Source organism: Terrapene carolina, unplaced genomic scaffold (assembly GCF_002925995.2).
Source record: "Terrapene carolina triunguis isolate 2854851 unplaced genomic scaffold, T_m_triunguis-2.0 Scaffold88, whole genome shotgun sequence".
Classification (NCBI taxonomy): Eukaryota; Metazoa; Chordata; order Testudines; family Emydidae; genus Terrapene; species Terrapene triunguis.
In genome coordinates, this window is record NW_020664439.1 from 35401524 (window position 1) to 35419900 (window position 18377).

Consider the following 18377-nt stretch of genomic DNA (forward strand, 5'->3'; position numbering starts at 1 on the left):
CCCCCCCCGCCCCAGCTCACCTCGGCTCTGCCGCCTCCCACGAGCACGCCGCAGATCCGCTTCTCTCCCCTCCCTCCCAGGCTTGCCGCGCCAATCAGCTGTTTTGCGTGGCAAGCCTGGGAGGGAGGAGAAGCGGAGCTGAACAGCGTGCTCGTGGGAGGAGGAGGAGGTGGTGGAGCGGAGGTGAGCTGGGGTGGGGAGTGGTTCCTCTGCGCTCCCCCCTTTACTTGCTGCGGCCCCCCTGCCCCAGCTCACCTCCGCTCCGCCTCCTCCCACGAGCGTGCTGCTCAGCCCCGCTTCTCCTCCCTCTCAGGCTTGCCGTGCAAAACAGCTGATTGGCGCGGCAAGCCTGGGAGGGAACGGGGGGGAAGCGGAGCTGCGGCGTGCTTGTGGGCGGAGATGGAGCGGAGGAGAGTTGGGGCGGAGGGGCCATGGGGAGGGCCGCAGCAAGTAACGTGGGGGCGCAGAGGAACTGCTCCCCGCTCCAGCTCATCTCCGCCTCCTCCCCTGAGCACGCCGCCGCTGCTCCGCTCCCCCTAACCCCCTTCCAGGCTTGCCAGGCCAAACAGCTGATTGGCGTGGCAAGCCTTGGGGGGGGGCGGAAAGAAGCTGGGGTGGGGAGCAGTAAAAGTGGTTTCTCTCCCTACTCTGATGTAATGCGGTCTCACCTATAACACAGTGAGATTTTTTGGCTCCCGAGGACCGCATTTTATCGGGGTAGAGGTGTATTAATTTTTCTGTAGGGAGAGTTTAAACTTTGAGGTTTTGAAATGCTTCCCTCTTCCTGTTGGGTTATATTGTGTTCTTTGAAGCATTTACCTGTCCACTTTCAAGCTACAGGCCTGATCACACACCCATTAAAGTGGGTGCAAGTTTTTCCATCCAATTCAATGGGAGCAGCAGCTGGCCATGAACGTTACAGGTAGTTGGCACCCCTTGGAATCAAGTCCTGAGAAACCATCAGTGTAGGGACCTGGGGCTGCCCACTTTACAACAGTAATGTGACAGTTATTAATAGGCCCATAGAGAATTTTGACATTTTAACATTATAGCATGCCTGTAGCACATCCTCCTTCCACACATACAATTATTACTAGTGTGCACAGCTGTTCATAGTATGGTTGGTGGTGTGCTTGCTCCTAGAATGATTAACCACTACATCACTCTATCATTTCAGTGCCACACACTGGTATAGCAGCTGCAAAAGTACAAATATTCTTTCTGTGCTTTCTACCTCTCAGTGACAGTTTTGACAGTCTAAAGCACTGGCTCTGTCACTTCTCAAGCTGGTTGTATGCAGGCCCAAAAGTAACAAGGGCAATGTTCAGGTGGTCTCTGCTGGGTCTAGTCCATGAAACCCACCAGCTCAGAGCAGGTCTGAGGGCAGCAGCGGTAGTATTAAGTTTGTGTTGTCTTTTCTTGTTCACCCTTGCAGAACTCTTCTCCCCCTCCCCCCAGCAAAGGAGGACATGGAAATAGAATGATAAATACAATTTTATGATAACTTTGGACTGCCCCACTCCTATTTCTTGCTGCTAAAGGGAAACAAAAGAGAATGAAACATAAGGCACCTGCAGAACAGGAAAACAATAACACAAATTCAGTTTTAAAAATTACTGAATAAAGAATTGAAAGTAATAAAATCAAGCTCCTTGAGCACTGCCACTTCCAGACCCCTAGTTGCCTCACTTTTCTTCTGAAGTTTTCACTCTCCAGATTCATTCCCCTCACAATACAAGTATGCTTTGATCTCACCTATCTTAAAAAATAAAACACCCTTGACCCAAACGGTTTCACCAACATTATTTCCCTTTTCCCCTTCACCTCCAAGCTAACTGAATTGACTGTCTATAGCTGATGTATTGACTTTCTCTCATTCAGCTCAGTTCTTGACTCTCAACAATCCAATTTCCATTCCATTGAAACTGCTCTCACTAAACTCTCTAATGATCTCCTCAATGGCACGTCTACACTACAAGTGCTACAGTAGCATAGCTGCGGTACAGCAGGTATGGTGCTGTAGCATAGATACTTGCTATAGCAATGGAAGGGGCCCTCCAAGATATATATTGGTACCAGTGCTGTTCAGCATAAATGATCTGGAAAAGGGGAAGAACAGTGAGGTGGCAAAATTTGCAGGTAATACAAAAAATTATTCAAGATTGATAAGTCAAAAGCTGACTGTGAAGAGTTACAAAGAGATCCCACTAAACTGGGTGACAAAAGGCGGATGAAATTCAATGTTGATAAATGCAAAGTAATACACATTAGAAAAAATAATCCTAGCTATACATACAAAATGTTGAGCTCTAAATTAGCTGTTACCACTCATCAAAGACATCTTGCAGTCATTGTGGATAGGTCCCTGAAAAGATCTGCTAAATGTGCAGTGGAAGTCAAAAAAGCTAACAATGTTAGGAAAGGGGTAGATAATAAGACAGAAAATATCATAATGCCACTACATAAATCCATGGTACACCCACACCTTATATGTTGCATGCAGTTTTGGTCCCCCATCTCAAAAAAGATATATTAGAAGTGGAAAAGTTTCAGAGACGAGCAATGAAAATGATTAGGGTATGGAACAGTTTCAGTATGAGGAGGGAGAAAAAAGACTGGGACTGTTCATCATAGAAAAGCGACAACTAAGGGGAGGTATGATAGAGCTCTATAAAATTATGAATGGTATGGAGAAAGTGACTAGGGACGTTTTATTTACCCTTTCACATAACACATGAACTAGTGGTTGTCCAATGAAATTAATACAATTAAAAAAAAAAGGAAATATTTCTTCACACAGTATACAGTCAACCTGTGGAACTCATTGCCATGGGATGTTGTGAAGTCCAAAAGTATAACGGTTCAAAAAATAATTAGATAAGTTAATGGAGGATAGGTCCATCAGTGGCTATTAACCAAGATGGTCAGGAATGCAACCCCATGCTCCAGGTGTCCTTCAACCTCCAACTGGCACTGACCACTATCAGAGACAGGATACTGGGCTAGATGGATCATTGGTCTGACCCAGTATGCCTGTTCTTCTGTTCATATGTAATCAAAACTGAGCTGGCATCTCCCCCAAGCCATTGCCTTCCTTTCCTTTCACGAAGGCCCAGGTAGCCTGAATGTCATCACAGCCCTATCTCTGGACCCACATATATAGGCAGTGTCTAAATCTTGCCGCTTTTTATGTACCAGTTCAAAGATCTAACAACTGTCTGTCCAGGCTGCTTAAACTCTTGCCATGATCAATGTGATCTCCTCCTCCCTGGCCTTGACTGCTGCAGTCGTCTTCTCACCCACGCCCACTTTGGTCTCCCTTTAGTTTATTCAGAATGCTGGTAGGATCATTTTAGTAGAACATTGCTCTGACCACCCGACCTCTACCTCTTTGCATCCCTCCATTGACTATGCTTCTGATGAAGGATTTTAAATGTAAAGACTATTTAACCCCACCTTACCTAGATGTATTATCTTATACTGTTGACCTTCACCTTTGCTCTGTCCATGATCTCTGTTTTGATTGCCTTCTAGTCTGCTTTTCCCACAAGTGCCGCCACACTGCTCAGTAGGTATGGGGAAAACGCCCAGTCATAATCTGCAGAGTCAACAGTTTTTCTTCTGAATCTCTCCTTAAATCCTACCTCTGCAGTAGTACTTAAAAACAAACCAACAAAAAACAACCAACCAACCAAAACCAAAAACCAAAAAAACCCAATACAAACCCCTGTCAGCTGATAATGGCTAAGCAGGTTATGAGCTGAAACCACTACCTACTATGCTCATTTAACTGATACCTTATCTTCCCACTCCATTACATCACCATTTGTCTTTCATTCACGTGTTATGTCTTGTCTTACCTTGTGAGCTTTTTTGGGACAGAAAGGGTCTGAGTTATTTGTTTGTTCAGTACCTACCACAGTGGTCTTCAGATCCCTGACTGAGGCCCTAGATGCTACCATGATTCAAATATAAATACATTTCTTCATTTTATATTCATACTTTTATTAATTTTTTGGCAATGACTTTATTTGTTTTGGTTTTGTTTAGAAAAGAGCCTGGAAGCATTTGTTTTATGTAAAAATGATTTTTATATAGCCTTTACAAACATGAGTAAAATGAGGTCAAATTTTAGGCTTACCAGCTTTGATAATGTCTTTTTATGTATAGTATATTTAAATATCTGTTAACTACTTAAAATCTGTGATTTGGTTGGATGTGCTTATATGTGCATATGCAGTCTATATTTAAATAGACACTTTCCCTCAGGGGCTGAAAATGTTATTAATAGTTTGGTTTAGAATGGCTGGACCTGGACAGTGAATGAGAGAAAATGTTTTTAGGAAAACATTTCAATTATATATTTAAATGTATCTGCCAGAGGCTTTACCAAGTAACATTTTCATTGTATTTGGAATAATTCAGTTGTGAAATAGACACCGAAGGAGAACATGTGCATTAAAAAACGGTCTGATAGCATAGTAATGTATAACATAATTGTATAAAAGGTCATCTGTAAGTTAAAACATCTGATATAAAAGGTGGAGATAATGTAATCCAGAAATGATAAAAGTAAAAATCATACTGTACAATAGCCATTATATAAGTAGAAGAATGAATATAAAGTACTTAAATTATCAGAATGACCTCACTAATAGACTGGAATCCAGCTTCTCAGGCCATTTGTGTGGAAGTTGTGTGTTCTCTGTATTTCAAATCCTTTACATTTAAGGTAGTATTTATTGTCTTAAAAGCTTTTACCATTCTGGGACCTAGCTCCTTTGGGGCCTACATCTTCCCAGTATCCTGTCCTGAGATCAGTAGGGGGCATTCTTGATTTTACCGTAGTTCCTAAGATTGAACTTGGTAGACTGAAGATTCTGGTTGGAAGGTTGTTGGCTACGAACTTGCTCTCTGTCACGGTCTGTTAGAGTTCAAGTTTGACTCTACAGGGCGAAGTGCAAGGTACGCTTATCTAATCAGGTATTCTTTCAACAGCTAAGGATGTAGTTATGAGAACTTATTTTTGGGATTCCTACTGCAAGGTTGTTATATACTGGTAGATATATGTGTGCACACTTTAAAAAAAAATTTTCATAGGTGTTAAAATATGTGTGTTGTTCATGTGTGTATCAGACTCTCTTGTGGTAATATTACTGCTTTTGGCACAGTGGAGCATTGAATATTGCCAGAAATTGATCAGGAATGTTTGCCAGGCTCCATATTCTTGAAACAAAATGAACAAGAATTTCTATTCAAATATGAAATGAGGAAGGCTTTTAAGATGTCATTCCCTAGCAATATCTAAAGTATGTCAGTATTTCAAGATAACAATGTTTAGTCATGTTATTGTGGTGAATCTGTCCCTCCTCTATAAACAGAAATCTATGACTCGTAAAATCCCCTAGTGTGTGATTGGAGTAATTTGCTGCTGCTTTTTTTTTTTTGTAGACTTCATTTTGCAATAAAGTACGTGACAACTGTGTAAAGTGAGGTGAACATTTCATTGCAGCATGGGCCCTGCCCTTGCCCCCATTAGCAGTCCTGGGTTCTACTTCCCTTTACTACATATAATTATAGTATGCTTCTGACAGAAATTTGGAAAGCCAATGAAATCTTTGTATGGATTTTTAAGGTGTTTTCCAATGCAGTTCAGTATGAAGACTAGGCTCAGGGATAAAGTGCATATTACTACTTTTTCCCTCTTGCTTTCTAGATATAGCTAATATAGATATTGTTAAAGTTGAATTTATGTGTAACACAATACATTTCTAAAATAAATAAGCAGGATCTTTCTTTTGAATCAAGAAGTTAATATCTGTAGCTTTAAGGTAAATATTTGCAGTGTAGACACCCATTCTGTCTTTTTGCATGCCATATTTCAGTCTAAGAGTTATCAGTTCCTGAGATGCCGTACTTGAAAAATAATCCATTTGTGTTGTGTCTCTGAGCCAATTTTAGACTAGCATAGGTGAAAGTTCTATGTTTATATTTAATGCAGTTTCATCTTTACCCATAGTTGGATGGGACAAATTAGAGGTCATGCAGCTTTCCTTGCCCCACATTGCTGCTCTTCATTGGCCTATATTTCCTTTCTCCTCTCTCTGTTCCCCCATCCCCATCTGCCTTATGCTGCCCAGCTTGAAATAAAATGAGTTTATTGTATAAATGCCATTAATAATTGAATAACATTTTTACTAACTCTTTAGCAAAGCTGACTTGTTAGAAGTTGAAAGATGAGTAAAAACAACCCTAAATTGGTTTTATTTATTTATTTTTATTTCAGGCAGATCCTCAGCAAAGCCTAGAATTGCAGCAATGGTATCCAGTTATAAAGCATGAAGCAGACCCTGTTACTCAATCACATTCATTCGTCCATCCCAGGTAACTGAACATCTTCTACAGAAATGTGTATGTTCAGTATAATAGTTCTTTAATGATTCAAAGATTATTTTAGGTTTTAAAATGTAATTATAACTTTACTTGTTAACTGAAATTTTATGGGAAAATTGCAGCATATTGCACAAGGATAAGTTAAGTCTACTGGATTTTTTTAGTGTAAGGTAGTGAAGTTGTCATGCTTAGTGCTAATAAACAAATGATACCTCACTTAATAGTAACTTTGTTTTGCTTAATAGAGATGTTTGAGCATTGTTGAACTGAAAAAAATTGGAAAGTGCAATTACACTGAGTCACTTTTCAAAGTAAAAATGGCTTTGTGGTGGATGCTAAATTCTAACCTCTGTGTAACTTAATGTGTGTGTAGAAAGCCACACACCTCATTAATGCCATAATTGAAACATAATTTTCATATATAACTAGGACCAACTCTTTCCATAGTTTGTATTCTACATTGAAGCAAGGTGAGACCTCCCCCTTCTGATGACATGTCTGTAAAATGCTGACTACTGCAGTTGATTAGTTGGTTCCCTGATTTAGACTCATAGACTTAAAGGTCAGAAGGGACCATTATGGTCATCTAGTCTGACCTCCCGCATGATGCAGGCCACAAAAGCTGACCCACCCACTTTCACTTAACTCAGCTGTTGAAGTCTCCAGATCGTGATTTAAAGACTTCAAGTCGCAGAGAATCCTCCAGCTTGCGACCCCTGCCCAATGCTGCGGAGGAAGGCGAAAAACCTCCAGGGCCTCTGCCAATCTACCCTGGAGGAAAATTCCTTCCCGACCCCAAATATGGCGATCAGTAGAACCCCGAGCATACAGGCAAGATTCTCTAGCCAGACCCACATTTTACCAGCGATGGCACTTTATTACCTAATTGACTAAAATCACGTTATCCCATTAAACCATTCCCTCCATAAACTTATCTAGCCTAATCTTGAAGCCAGAGAGGTCTTTTGCACCCACCGTTTCCCTCGGAAGGCTGTTCCAAAATTTCACCCCTCTGACGGTTAGAAACCTTCGTCTAATTTCAAGCCTAAACTTCCCCACGGCCAGTTTATATCCATTCGTTCTCGTGTCCACATTAGTACTGAGCTGAAATAATTCCTCTCCCTCCCTGGTATTTATCCCTTTGATGTATTTAAAGAGAGCAATCATATCCCCCCTCAGCCTTCTTTTGGTTAGGCTAAACAAACCGAGCTCCTTGAGTCTCCTTTCATAGGAAAGGTTTTCCATTCCTCGGATCATCCTAGTGGCCCTTCTCTGTACCTGTTCCAGTTTGAATTCATCCTTTTTAAACGTAGGAGACCAGAACTGCACACAGTACTCCAAGTGAGGTCTCACCAGCGCCTTGATTTCACAAACCAAGCACATTTCTTTAGTATAGCACTCACTTCATCCCTATAGCAGTCAGAAAAACAATGTTTTTTCTTTGAGTATGTGTCAATGTGGATTCCACTGTAGGTGCATGTGTGTCTCATGTGCGTGAGATAAGATTCCTTTGAATAGCCATGTTTATGGGGGCCACTCATGCACATCAATGCTCTTCCGCTCTGCCAGACACACTGTGTTATGGCTAGGTGAGGAGCTTTGCAGTGGTTGCCTCTTTTCATGGTGGACTAAGCTGTCAGGTTCAAACCCTGCTTGTCCTGCGATGGCCTCATCCCACTTATGGATGGACACAGTCTATGCCTTTCCCACTTGGGAGAGAGCCACATCCCAGACAGGTGCTCTATGTGCTGGTCTTTCCCCTCAAGGATTCACAAGTCCAGTGACGCTCGGCTCAGTTTACATCTGTTAGAGCAGTCCATGCAGGTCACTTATGACCCAGAGGAGATGCTAATGGCTCAACCTGAGCCAAAGAAATAATCTGCTAGCATTCCTCAAGCAGACACCATACTCTGGGGTTTCGAAAAGAAGAATACATTGAAGAAGGAGCCAACAACATTAGTACTGATAACTTCAATGATGATGACTTCTACACCAACTACCTTGGCACCATCTCTGACTAGTTCAGCGTGTGTGCCACTAACACCAAAGGGAGACTCTGAAAGGCAAGGCTGGATGGAGTGCAAACACTGTGCCAAGCACCACATCGGACCACCTCACAAAAAGGACTCAAAACCCTGCTTCTCCAAAGGTAAAGCTTCCAAATTCCTATGGCTCCCAAATTAGACAAGAAAAGCCAGTCAGCTGATGTAGCAAGTGGTAAGGAAGTCCTGGTGCTGGCCTCACCATTGACCTTAGGACTGGTAGCCAAATCTGTCAAGGGTTTGAGCTATACCTAAATGTAGGAACTGGAGACATCCACTGCTCCAATCAGCGACCAGCGCAGGCTCTCCTAGCACTTGGATCATGCCACTGTACAGCCCCACTGTTTGAGGAAGTATACTCCATTGCCAAATCATTCTTGCCGATGTTGTATAGAGATCTCTCTCCCCTACTATTGGAGAGTGGCCCTAGGGAGAGTTCTGGAGGCCACCAATTCTGGGCCCCACCTCCGGCAAGCCATGAATGGCACTGGGACGACCATCCTTAACCTGGCCAGCACCCTTTTAGCGTGCCACCTTGGCCATTCTGGCCGTGCTGGGGACCAGTGTCAGATATGTTCCGGAGCAGACGTCTCTCTCATACATTGAGGCAAAGGACATCTTACTTCCCAGAAGCATCATTAGCCAGGCAACTCACTCCAGAACCAGAGGTCTACATCCAGGAGCAAGTGACAACTGAGGGACAGCAACAATCTCACTCTCCACCTAAGGATTCATTTCTGTCATCAGATAAAGCAGTAGCACAGCAGTCAACTTTGAGGCTTTTTGGGACCTTCTGTCCCAGATCACGGAGATCCTGGACATTGAAACCACAGTCATCCAGGGGAAATCCCACAAACTTTTTCGTATACTGAGCTCTACAATTCCATCCAGGATCACTTACCTTTCAAAGAGAGTATAGCTGAGCTGGCAAAGGGACTTTGGCAAACACTGTCTACTTTTCGTCCCACATCTAAATGAATGGAAAAGAGATACAAGGTGCCCCCAAATGGCTTTGAATCTTTCTATGCCCACCCAAACACAGGACACAAAGGATACACCTAAAGGTAAAGACTCAAAGAAACTGGAATGCTCTGGGTTCAAAGTATACTCTTTTGCCTCACTGCAGTTCCAGGTTGCGAACTACCAGGCCCTGTTTGCAAAATAACTTCCTCACCCGGGAAAGGGTCACTCCCTTCCTAAGATCCCCAGGAGAATAGGGAAGAACTAAAAAAAAATCAAGTATCAGAGGAGTAGCCGTGTTAGTCTGGATCTGTAAAAAGCATCAGAGGGTTCTGTGGCACCTTTAAGACTAACAGATGTATTGGAGCATAAGCTTTTGTGGGTGAATGCCCACTTCGTCAGACGCATGTAATGGAAGTTTCCAGAGGCAGGTATAAATATGCAGGCAAGAATCAGTATGGAGATAACGAGGTTAGTTCAATCAGGGAGGGTGAGGTCCTCTGCTAGCAGTTGAGGTGTGAACACCAAGGAAGGAGAAACTGCTTCTGTAGTTGGATAGCCATTCACAGTCTTTGTTTAATCTGATCTGATGGTGTCAAATTTGCAAATGAACTGAAGCTCAGCAGTTTCTCTTTGGAGTCTGGTCCTGAAGTTTTTTTGCTGTAAGATGTAAGAAAAACAACATCGCTTGCCTCATAACCTAAGTCATGCAGAACGCAATGCCATCCACAGCCTCAGAAACAACCCTGACATTATAATCAAAGAGGCTGATAAAGGAGGTGCTGTTGTCATCATGAACAGATCTGACTACCAGAAGGAGGCTGCCAGACAACTCTCCAATACCAAATTCTACAGGCCGCTTTTCTCAGGTCCCACTGAGGAATATACTAAGAAACTGCACCATCTACTCAGGACACTCCCTACACTAACACAGGAACAAATCAACATAGCCTTAGAGCCCCGACCGGGGTTATTCTATCTACCTCCCAAGATCCACAAACCTGGAAATCCTGGACGCCCCATCATCTCTGGAATTGGCACTCTCACTGAAGGACTATCCGGATATGTGGACTCTCTGCTCAGACCCTATGCCACCAGCACTCCCAGCTATCTCCGTGACACCACTGATTTCCTGAGAAAACTACAATGCATTGGTGACCTCCCAGAAAACACCATCCTAGCCACCATGGATGTGGAGGCTCTCTACACAAACATCCCACACACAGCTGGAATACAAGCTGTCAGGAACAGTATCCCTGATGATGACACAGCACAACTGGTTGCTGAGCTCTGTGACTTTATCCTCACGCACAATTATTTCAAATTTGGTGACAATATATACCTCCAGACCAGTGGCACCACCATGGGCACCCACATGGCCCCACAATATGCCAACATTTTTATGGCTGACCTGGAACAACGCTTCCTCAGCTCTCGTCCACTCACACCCCTTCTCTACCTATGCTACATTGATGACATCTTAATCATCTGGACCCATGGGAAGAAGACCCTGGAAGAATTCCACCACGATTTCAACAGCTTCCACCCCACCATCAACCTCAGCCTGGACCAATCTACACGGGAGGTCCACTTCCTAGACACCACAGTACAAATAAGCGATGGTCACATTAACACCACCCTATACCGAAAACCCACCGACCGCTACGCCTACCTTCATGCCTCCAGCTTCCACCCCGGACACACCACACTATCCATCGTCTACAGCCAAGCGCTGAGGTACAACCACATCTGCTCCAACCCTCAGACAGAGACCAACACCTACAAGATCTTCACCAAGCATTCTCAAAACTACGATACCCCCACAAGGAAATAAGGAAACAAATCAACAGAGCCAGACGTGTACCCAGAAGCCTCCTGTTACAAGACAAGCCCAAGAAAGAAACCAACAGAACTCCACTGGCCATCACCTACAGTCCTCAGCTTAAACCTCTCCAACGCATCATCAGTGATCTACAACCCATCCTGGACAATGATCTCTCGCTTTCACAGACCTTGGGAGGCAGGCCAATCCTCACCCACAGACAACCCGCCAACCTTAAGCATATTCTCACCAGCAACCATGCACCGCACCATAACAACTCTAACTCAGGAACCAATCCATGCAACAAACCTCAATGCCAACTCTGCCCACATATCTACACCAGCAACACCATCACAGGACCTAACCAGATCAGCTACAACATCACCAGTTCATTCACCTGCACGTCCACCAATGTTATATATGCCATCATGTGCCAGCAATGCCCCTCTGCTATATACATTGGCCAAACTGGACAGTCACTATGTAAGAGGATAAATGGACACAAGTCAGATATCAGGAATGGCAATATACAAATACCTGTAGGAGAACACTTCAACCTCCCTGGCCACACAATAGCAGATGTAAAGGTAGCCATCTTACAGCAAAAAAACTTCAGGACCAGACTCCAAAGAGAAACTGCTGAGCTTCAGTTCATTTGCAAATTTGACACCATCAGATCAGGATTAAACAAAGACTGTGAATGGCTATCCAACTACAGAAGCAGTTTCTCTTTCCTTGGTGTTCACACCTCAACTGCTAGCAGAGGACCTCACCCTCCCTGATTGAACTAACCTCGTTATCTCCATACTGATTCTTGCCTGCATATTTATACCTGCCTCTGGAAACTTCCATTACATGCGTCTGACGAAGTGGGCATTCACCCACGAAAGCTTATGCTCCAATACATCTGTTAGTCTTAAAGGTGCCACAGGACCCTCTGTTGCTTTTTAAAAAAAATCAGTAAAGGGTCAAATGGTTGCTGAAATGGCATTGCAAGTGGCCATGGACACAGCTGATATCAGCATGGGGTGGGAGATCGATGGCCATCATGATGAGGCGGTCCTCATGGCTTCTAGCATCCGGTGTACCGAAAGAGGTGTAAACTACCATAGGGAACATGCCTCTTAAAGGGTTGGAGCTCTTTAGTCACAGAACAAAGTGCTCCCTTTATCTGCGATCCTTAGGGATTTAAACCCTGGCACCCTCCTGAAAAACATAAATATCAGCCCCACAAGTAGAGGACGCTGTCCTATTCTTAAGCTTGACAACCTGAGTGCCTGCCAAGAGATATCTACCTACTCCAAGAGATGCCCATTGTCAATCTCTTTAGTCACACATCTGGCAATCGTAGAGACAGCAGGTTTGATAGGAGTGTCGAGAATGACACTGGAGCCAATCCAGAGCTTGTTACTACCTTTGAGAACCCCTTGCGACTGGGTGTGGGATGCTATAACAGCCAACAAATGGGTGCTAGATATCATCACCCAAGGCTACCACATCCATTTCTACTCCTTGCCTCCACCCACCTTTCTTCCCCATCCCTCTGCAGGGACCCTTCTTGCGAGAAACTGGTACAAAAATAAGTGTCCTCATTGTTTGTCTAGGAGCCACAAAGCTAAGTTTCCTGTAACTGTGCAGCTGCACAGCAGGCTATTATGGGCTGTTCAGGTGAGGAGAGGCGCCCCTCCCCTGGCCCAGCCTAAGCCCATCGGAACTGCTGTGGCTGGGGAAGAGGAGCCCCTCCCCCAGGCCCGCTGCAGCTTCTGGGGAGAGGAGCCCCTCCCCCAGCCCAGCCCAGGCCTGCTGGAGCTGCTGGGGAGAGGAGCTCCTCCCCAGGCCTGGCCCAGCCCAGGCCCGCCGGAGCTGCCGGAGGGAGGAGCCCCTCACCCGGCCCGGCCCAGCCCAGGCCCGCCAGAACTGCCGGGGTGAGGAGCCCCTCACCTGGCCCAACCCAGGCCCACCGGAACTGCCCTGGCTGGGGAGAGGAGCCCGCATTCCAATCCCCTCATCCCCGGCCCTACCCCAGAGTCCGCACACCCAGCCAGAGCCCTCACCCCGCTGCACCCCAACTCTCTGCCCCAGCCCTGAGCCCCCTCCAACCCCCCGAACCCCTCGGCCCCACCTTCACCACACATAACCTCCATATTGGTGCACATAACAAAATTCATTCCGCACATGGACGTAAAAATTAGGGGGAACACTGCCACAGAGGTACCACTTCTAGGATATAGGAGAAGAGGTTTCTACTCCCAATATTTTCATATCCCAAAGAAGAAAAGGGGTTGGTCTTTGATCAGGATCCAGAGAACTAGGATTGAACAAATACATACATGGCCTCATATGCAAGATGGTAACACTTACCTCCGTCGTTCCATCTCTTCATGCGCTTTATTGGTTCATGGCTTTTGACTTACAGAACATGTACTTTCACATAGCCATCAACCTGGCCCACAGAAACTACTTGTGGTTCACAGTAGGGCCAGATCTCTACTAATACAAACTACTGCCATTCCGACTCAGCCTAACAGTGGTAGTGGCCAGGCGTGAAAGTAGAAATAGGGACTTACTGGTACGGGGCTCAGTTGGGGCCGGCTCTGGCCCCCGGAAGGGGCAGGGCCTTGAGTGGAAGGGGCGGGGATGGGGGTCAGAGCCAGTCCCGGCCCGCCGTGTACCGGTAAGTGCCTTCCCCTCCCCCGCCGGGGTAGCAGCGGCAGCCGGGGGCTCCGGCAACAGTTTTGCCGGGCCCCGGGCTCGGTCACCACTACCGTCCTGGGCCCTTTAAACCGCTGCCGGAGCCCCCGGCTGCCGCTGCTACCCCAGGGCTCCGTCAGCAGGACTCCGGGGGCTATTTAAAGGGCCCAGGACTCCACTGCCTCTACTGCCCCGGGCCCTTTAGGGCTCTGGGGCTATTTAAAGGGCCCAGGGCAGTAGAGGTAGCGGGAACCCCGGCCCTTTAAATAACCCCCGGAGCCCACTGCTACCCCAGGGCTCCAGCAGTGGGGCTCTGGCGGCAATTTAAAGGGCCTGGGGCTCCCGCCGTACCGGGGTGTACTGGCTTACTTTCACCTCTGGTAGTGGCGCACCAAGAAGACGGGTCATCCAAGTCTATCCTTATCTGGACTATTGGCTGATCAGAGACAGATCCCAACAGGAGATGATGATAAACCTCAAATATGCACTCTCTGTTTGCTCAGATGAGCCTCCTAGTGAACTATTGAAAAATCATCTCATATTCTATCACAGATGATAGAGTTCATGGAAATTATGGTCAATTACAGGTAAGAGAGAGTGCATCTTCTCGAGGACAATTCCTGTCATTGCAATTACTACTACTCAAGATAAAAATCAAGCTTATCTACAATGATACTGGCCTGCCATGGAGGGTTGGGCCATATGTCAACATGCACATACATGATGCTGCTTGTCTGACTTCTTCTGTGGCTTCTATAACTCTGGCTTTTGTCAGTCTACTCTCTGGTGATATGCTGCATGGACAGGAAGATGTTGTTGCCATCTCATGTTGTTGCAGAACTAGGATTGTTGCTAGAACTCAACAGAGGCTAGGGACCCCTCCCACACTCCAAACCCCTCAGCCCCACCCTTGCCACACATCACCTCCATATTGGTGCACATAACAAAATTCATTCCGCACATGGATATAAAAAATTAGAGGGAACATTGCACAAGACCTAATAGTTAAGATTGGTGGGAAGTTTTCTTCTGAACTGAAAATATAATCATTTAATTATGATTTTTCGAAACTGTATGACTATAATGCTTTCCTTCTGTCTTTTTGCTGTCATCTAAGATGTGAAGTCTTTCTGTGAAAAAATATATTTGCTGTGTGACTGATGTATTGGTGATTAAATATAAATTTATTTTTGGTACTGAATGAAGTAGGCTCTCAAAAATAATTTTCAGAGAAGAAATGACCCTTTTAACATCCCACTTAGTTAACTGAGTAAGGAATATGATTAATCTCCGAGTGCAACTGCTGATTTCACCTTGGTAATCTTCTCTAACAACTTATTACAGTGACATACTGTTAATGAAAGAGTTGTAAGAGTTCTAAGGTGTCTTGTAACAATCTAGAGACTCTGAACCCAGTTTTTAAAAGAAGAATCTTTAATGGATGTCCATATCCAACATTTGAATCCTCAGATTAATACTTGAGAAACTAAAATAGTCATTTAACATGCATAAGTGCCTTTATATTTTTAATTTTATTTTTTGCATCCAAATGAGGAATTTGTATGTCATGTTAAAGCAATCAATTGAAAATTGGATTCCTCCACTTGATTTGGTTCTGAAGATCCTAGATTATGTAATCACTGCATAAAGATTCAGTAGATAGCTATGCTTTCTATTATACAAGAACAATTTAAAAAGGGAACATAAGAACGAACATACTAGGTCAGACCAAGGGTCCATCTAGCCCAGTATCCCGTCTTCCAACAGCGGCCAATGCCAGGTGCCCCAGAGGGACTGAACAGAACAAATGATCTGTTCCTTGTCTCCCATTCCCAGCTTCTGGCAAACAGAGGCTAGGGACACTATCCCTGCCCATCCTGGCTAATAGCCATTGATGGACCTATCCTCCATGAATTTATCTAGTTCTTTTTTGAACCCTGTTTATAGTCTTGACCTTCACAACATCCTCTGGCATTCATTTATTTTTTTCTTGCAAATTTTTTATACTTATAAAACATTTGATATTTGAAATCATCTTAAATATAACTTACTGCTGCTTTAATTCACTTCTGTTAAATCTTAGTTTTTCTTGTTAATTTTGCTATTCTACTCTTTCAGCTATTACCTTTACATGTGTGATAAAGTGGTTGCTCCAAATGTATCCCTTACATTGCAATGTAAAGAAGCTACAAAAACAGCAGTCAAGATTTCAGAAGTAATTAAATCTTTACCTGGACAGTCACAGAAACAAGTCAATAGTGTTAAACACAAAAAAGCTGCCTCCTATCCAGAGCTCTCTCTTGAAGAGCAGGAAAAAATCGACTTAAAAACCAGCACAGAACTGCATAAAAGTGTGGGTGAGTAGATAATGAAATTTGAAACTTGCTTTCATGTTCTTTCAGTTTTTATACCCAATAATATCTATTTTAGTAAAGATGAAAGGTAAGCCAATTTTGTAATTTTCATATATTACTTCATTCTTTTTCTACATTCTTATGCATTTTACATAGACTTATAGGTTGCTTTGTATTTTTGCAATCTGGAATTTCAACCAACAAATTTCCACAAGTGTTTTGCTACCTTTTTGTCTTTTAAAGATCCACCTATGTCAACTAATTCTACAAGAAGAGGGAAATCTGAACATGCCACTTCCAAAGCCACTGCAGAATCTAACCAGGTTGAAGTAGGCAATGGTGCACAAACCTCAGCCCCAGCTCCTATCAAGGACATCAATTGTGAAGATGACAAGGGAAGAATCATGGAGGAAGTAATGAAAACCTACCTTAAACAGCAAGAAAAACTGAATACTATTTTGCAAAAGAAGCAGCAGCTTCAAATGGTATGGTACCAACCTTTGATTTTATCACCAGAAAACTGTTATTCCTGTTAGCTTGTTGGTCCTAGAATCAATACTACTATTAAAAATAAAGCACAAGTGATACTTCATATTAGGAACCTGACATTCACTATATTGTCTTTCTAATGTAAGTTATGTTAACATTTTCAGTATAAACTATAAAGCCATTTTGAATGGATTTTACCGAGTTTCAGATCTTGGTACATGTGTATTGCCAAGATCACCGCTTGGGAGAAAAAAACCCCACGTGCTTCACTTTCTAATTAATTTTTGGTGCTTAGATATTTCTTTCAATGTGCATTACATATTTTAATAGAATTCTTTAAGTATAATTGTCAAAATCCAGTTTTTAACCAAAATATCCATAGGTCCTATATGGTGTTAATTTGTAGGTTTGGAGGCTAAATACTCAACTAGTATATGACCTTAATAATAAAAGTATAGCTTAATAGCTGACTGTATTCAAACCCTGTGTTTTTTCTATCACATGCCAGGTAGTTTAAGATCTTGCTGCTATCTAAACCATTACCGGAATAGAAACTTCCTTCCTTTGTCTAATATTGTTTCACTAGCAGTTGACATAATTTACTCTACATTTAACCATTTCAAATGAGCTGCAAGCTGCTAGCTACTTGAACAATAATTATTTGACTCCGTTTTGAGTAAAATTTAAGATCACCTCTCACATACTGTCAGATCATGTCTTAGGCTTTTGACCTATAAGTAAAATTAACAAAAGGGAAGAATTCTTAATGAATAAAACTATACTTTGAGTTTATATCTGTGGTAGAAAAATTGAGGGGGTTTGGTCACTAGAAAAATCTCAACCTTCTACTAGCTATCATTGGCATTTAGGATTGACAGGTAACAAAAGCTTTGCCTTTTATTTTTGCATGTGGTACAATATGGTACACTTACTTTTGAAATAATATAGCAATGCTGCATTCATTGATAGCTAAGATTTAATTCTGCAATAATAAAATGTCATTTCCAGAGTAGTGTAATATATTTTTAAAACACAGTTCAGGTACTGTACTTAAATTTCCTTTTCTTACAGGATATTTCTGTTGTTAACTAGAATTAAACAGCATTGTCATTACAAAAATAGTTACCTAATATTCTTGCTAAAGTTATATTCACACAATTTTTATGCATGCACATTACATTTGTATACCAAATTTTATTCTAGGGCTTATGTACGTGAAAATATAATTTAATAGTAAATGAGGCTGAAATTCAGCCCACTGCAGAGGTTAAGGGCTTGCATGGTGCCCAAGGCTTTGTGCAGACCCTCTACAGTGGGGTGAATTTCATGCTTATTTAGTTTAGTATGAAATAAAGTTTTGTTGTTTGTTTATACCTGAAGTTTGCATCTACATATGCACAAGGACCTTTGCTCTACTTGAGTCCCTCTTAAACCCTGCGATAAAGTTTAGCGCTGTCAGTGGTGTATAGGTCCTGTTGACACTGTGGTAATCTTTACTCTGAATGAATAAATATTAGCACTGATCCTGCAACTGGTTCAGTGTGTGCGGATCCTTGGTCCTACATGGAGTAAATTGCAAGTTCTGGGCTTCAGTAACTTCACTGTGTTAACTCTCTAGTTCAGTTA

At 43.2% G+C, this 18377-nt stretch overlaps 1 protein-coding gene across 1 annotated transcript in view; it reads left to right on the forward strand.

The window, feature by feature from the left end:
- Nucleotides 1–18377, forward strand: part of SKIL (SKI like proto-oncogene) — a 37627-nt gene that overhangs the window by 4515 nt on the left and 14735 nt on the right. Inside the window, exons 3-5 of the mRNA XM_026650035.1 lie at nt 6287–6384; nt 16027–16265; nt 16506–16747. Of these exons, the coding sequence (XP_026505820.1) occupies nt 6287–6384; nt 16027–16265; nt 16506–16747 (579 nt within the window). The remainder of the gene's footprint in view (nt 1–6286; nt 6385–16026; nt 16266–16505; nt 16748–18377) is intronic.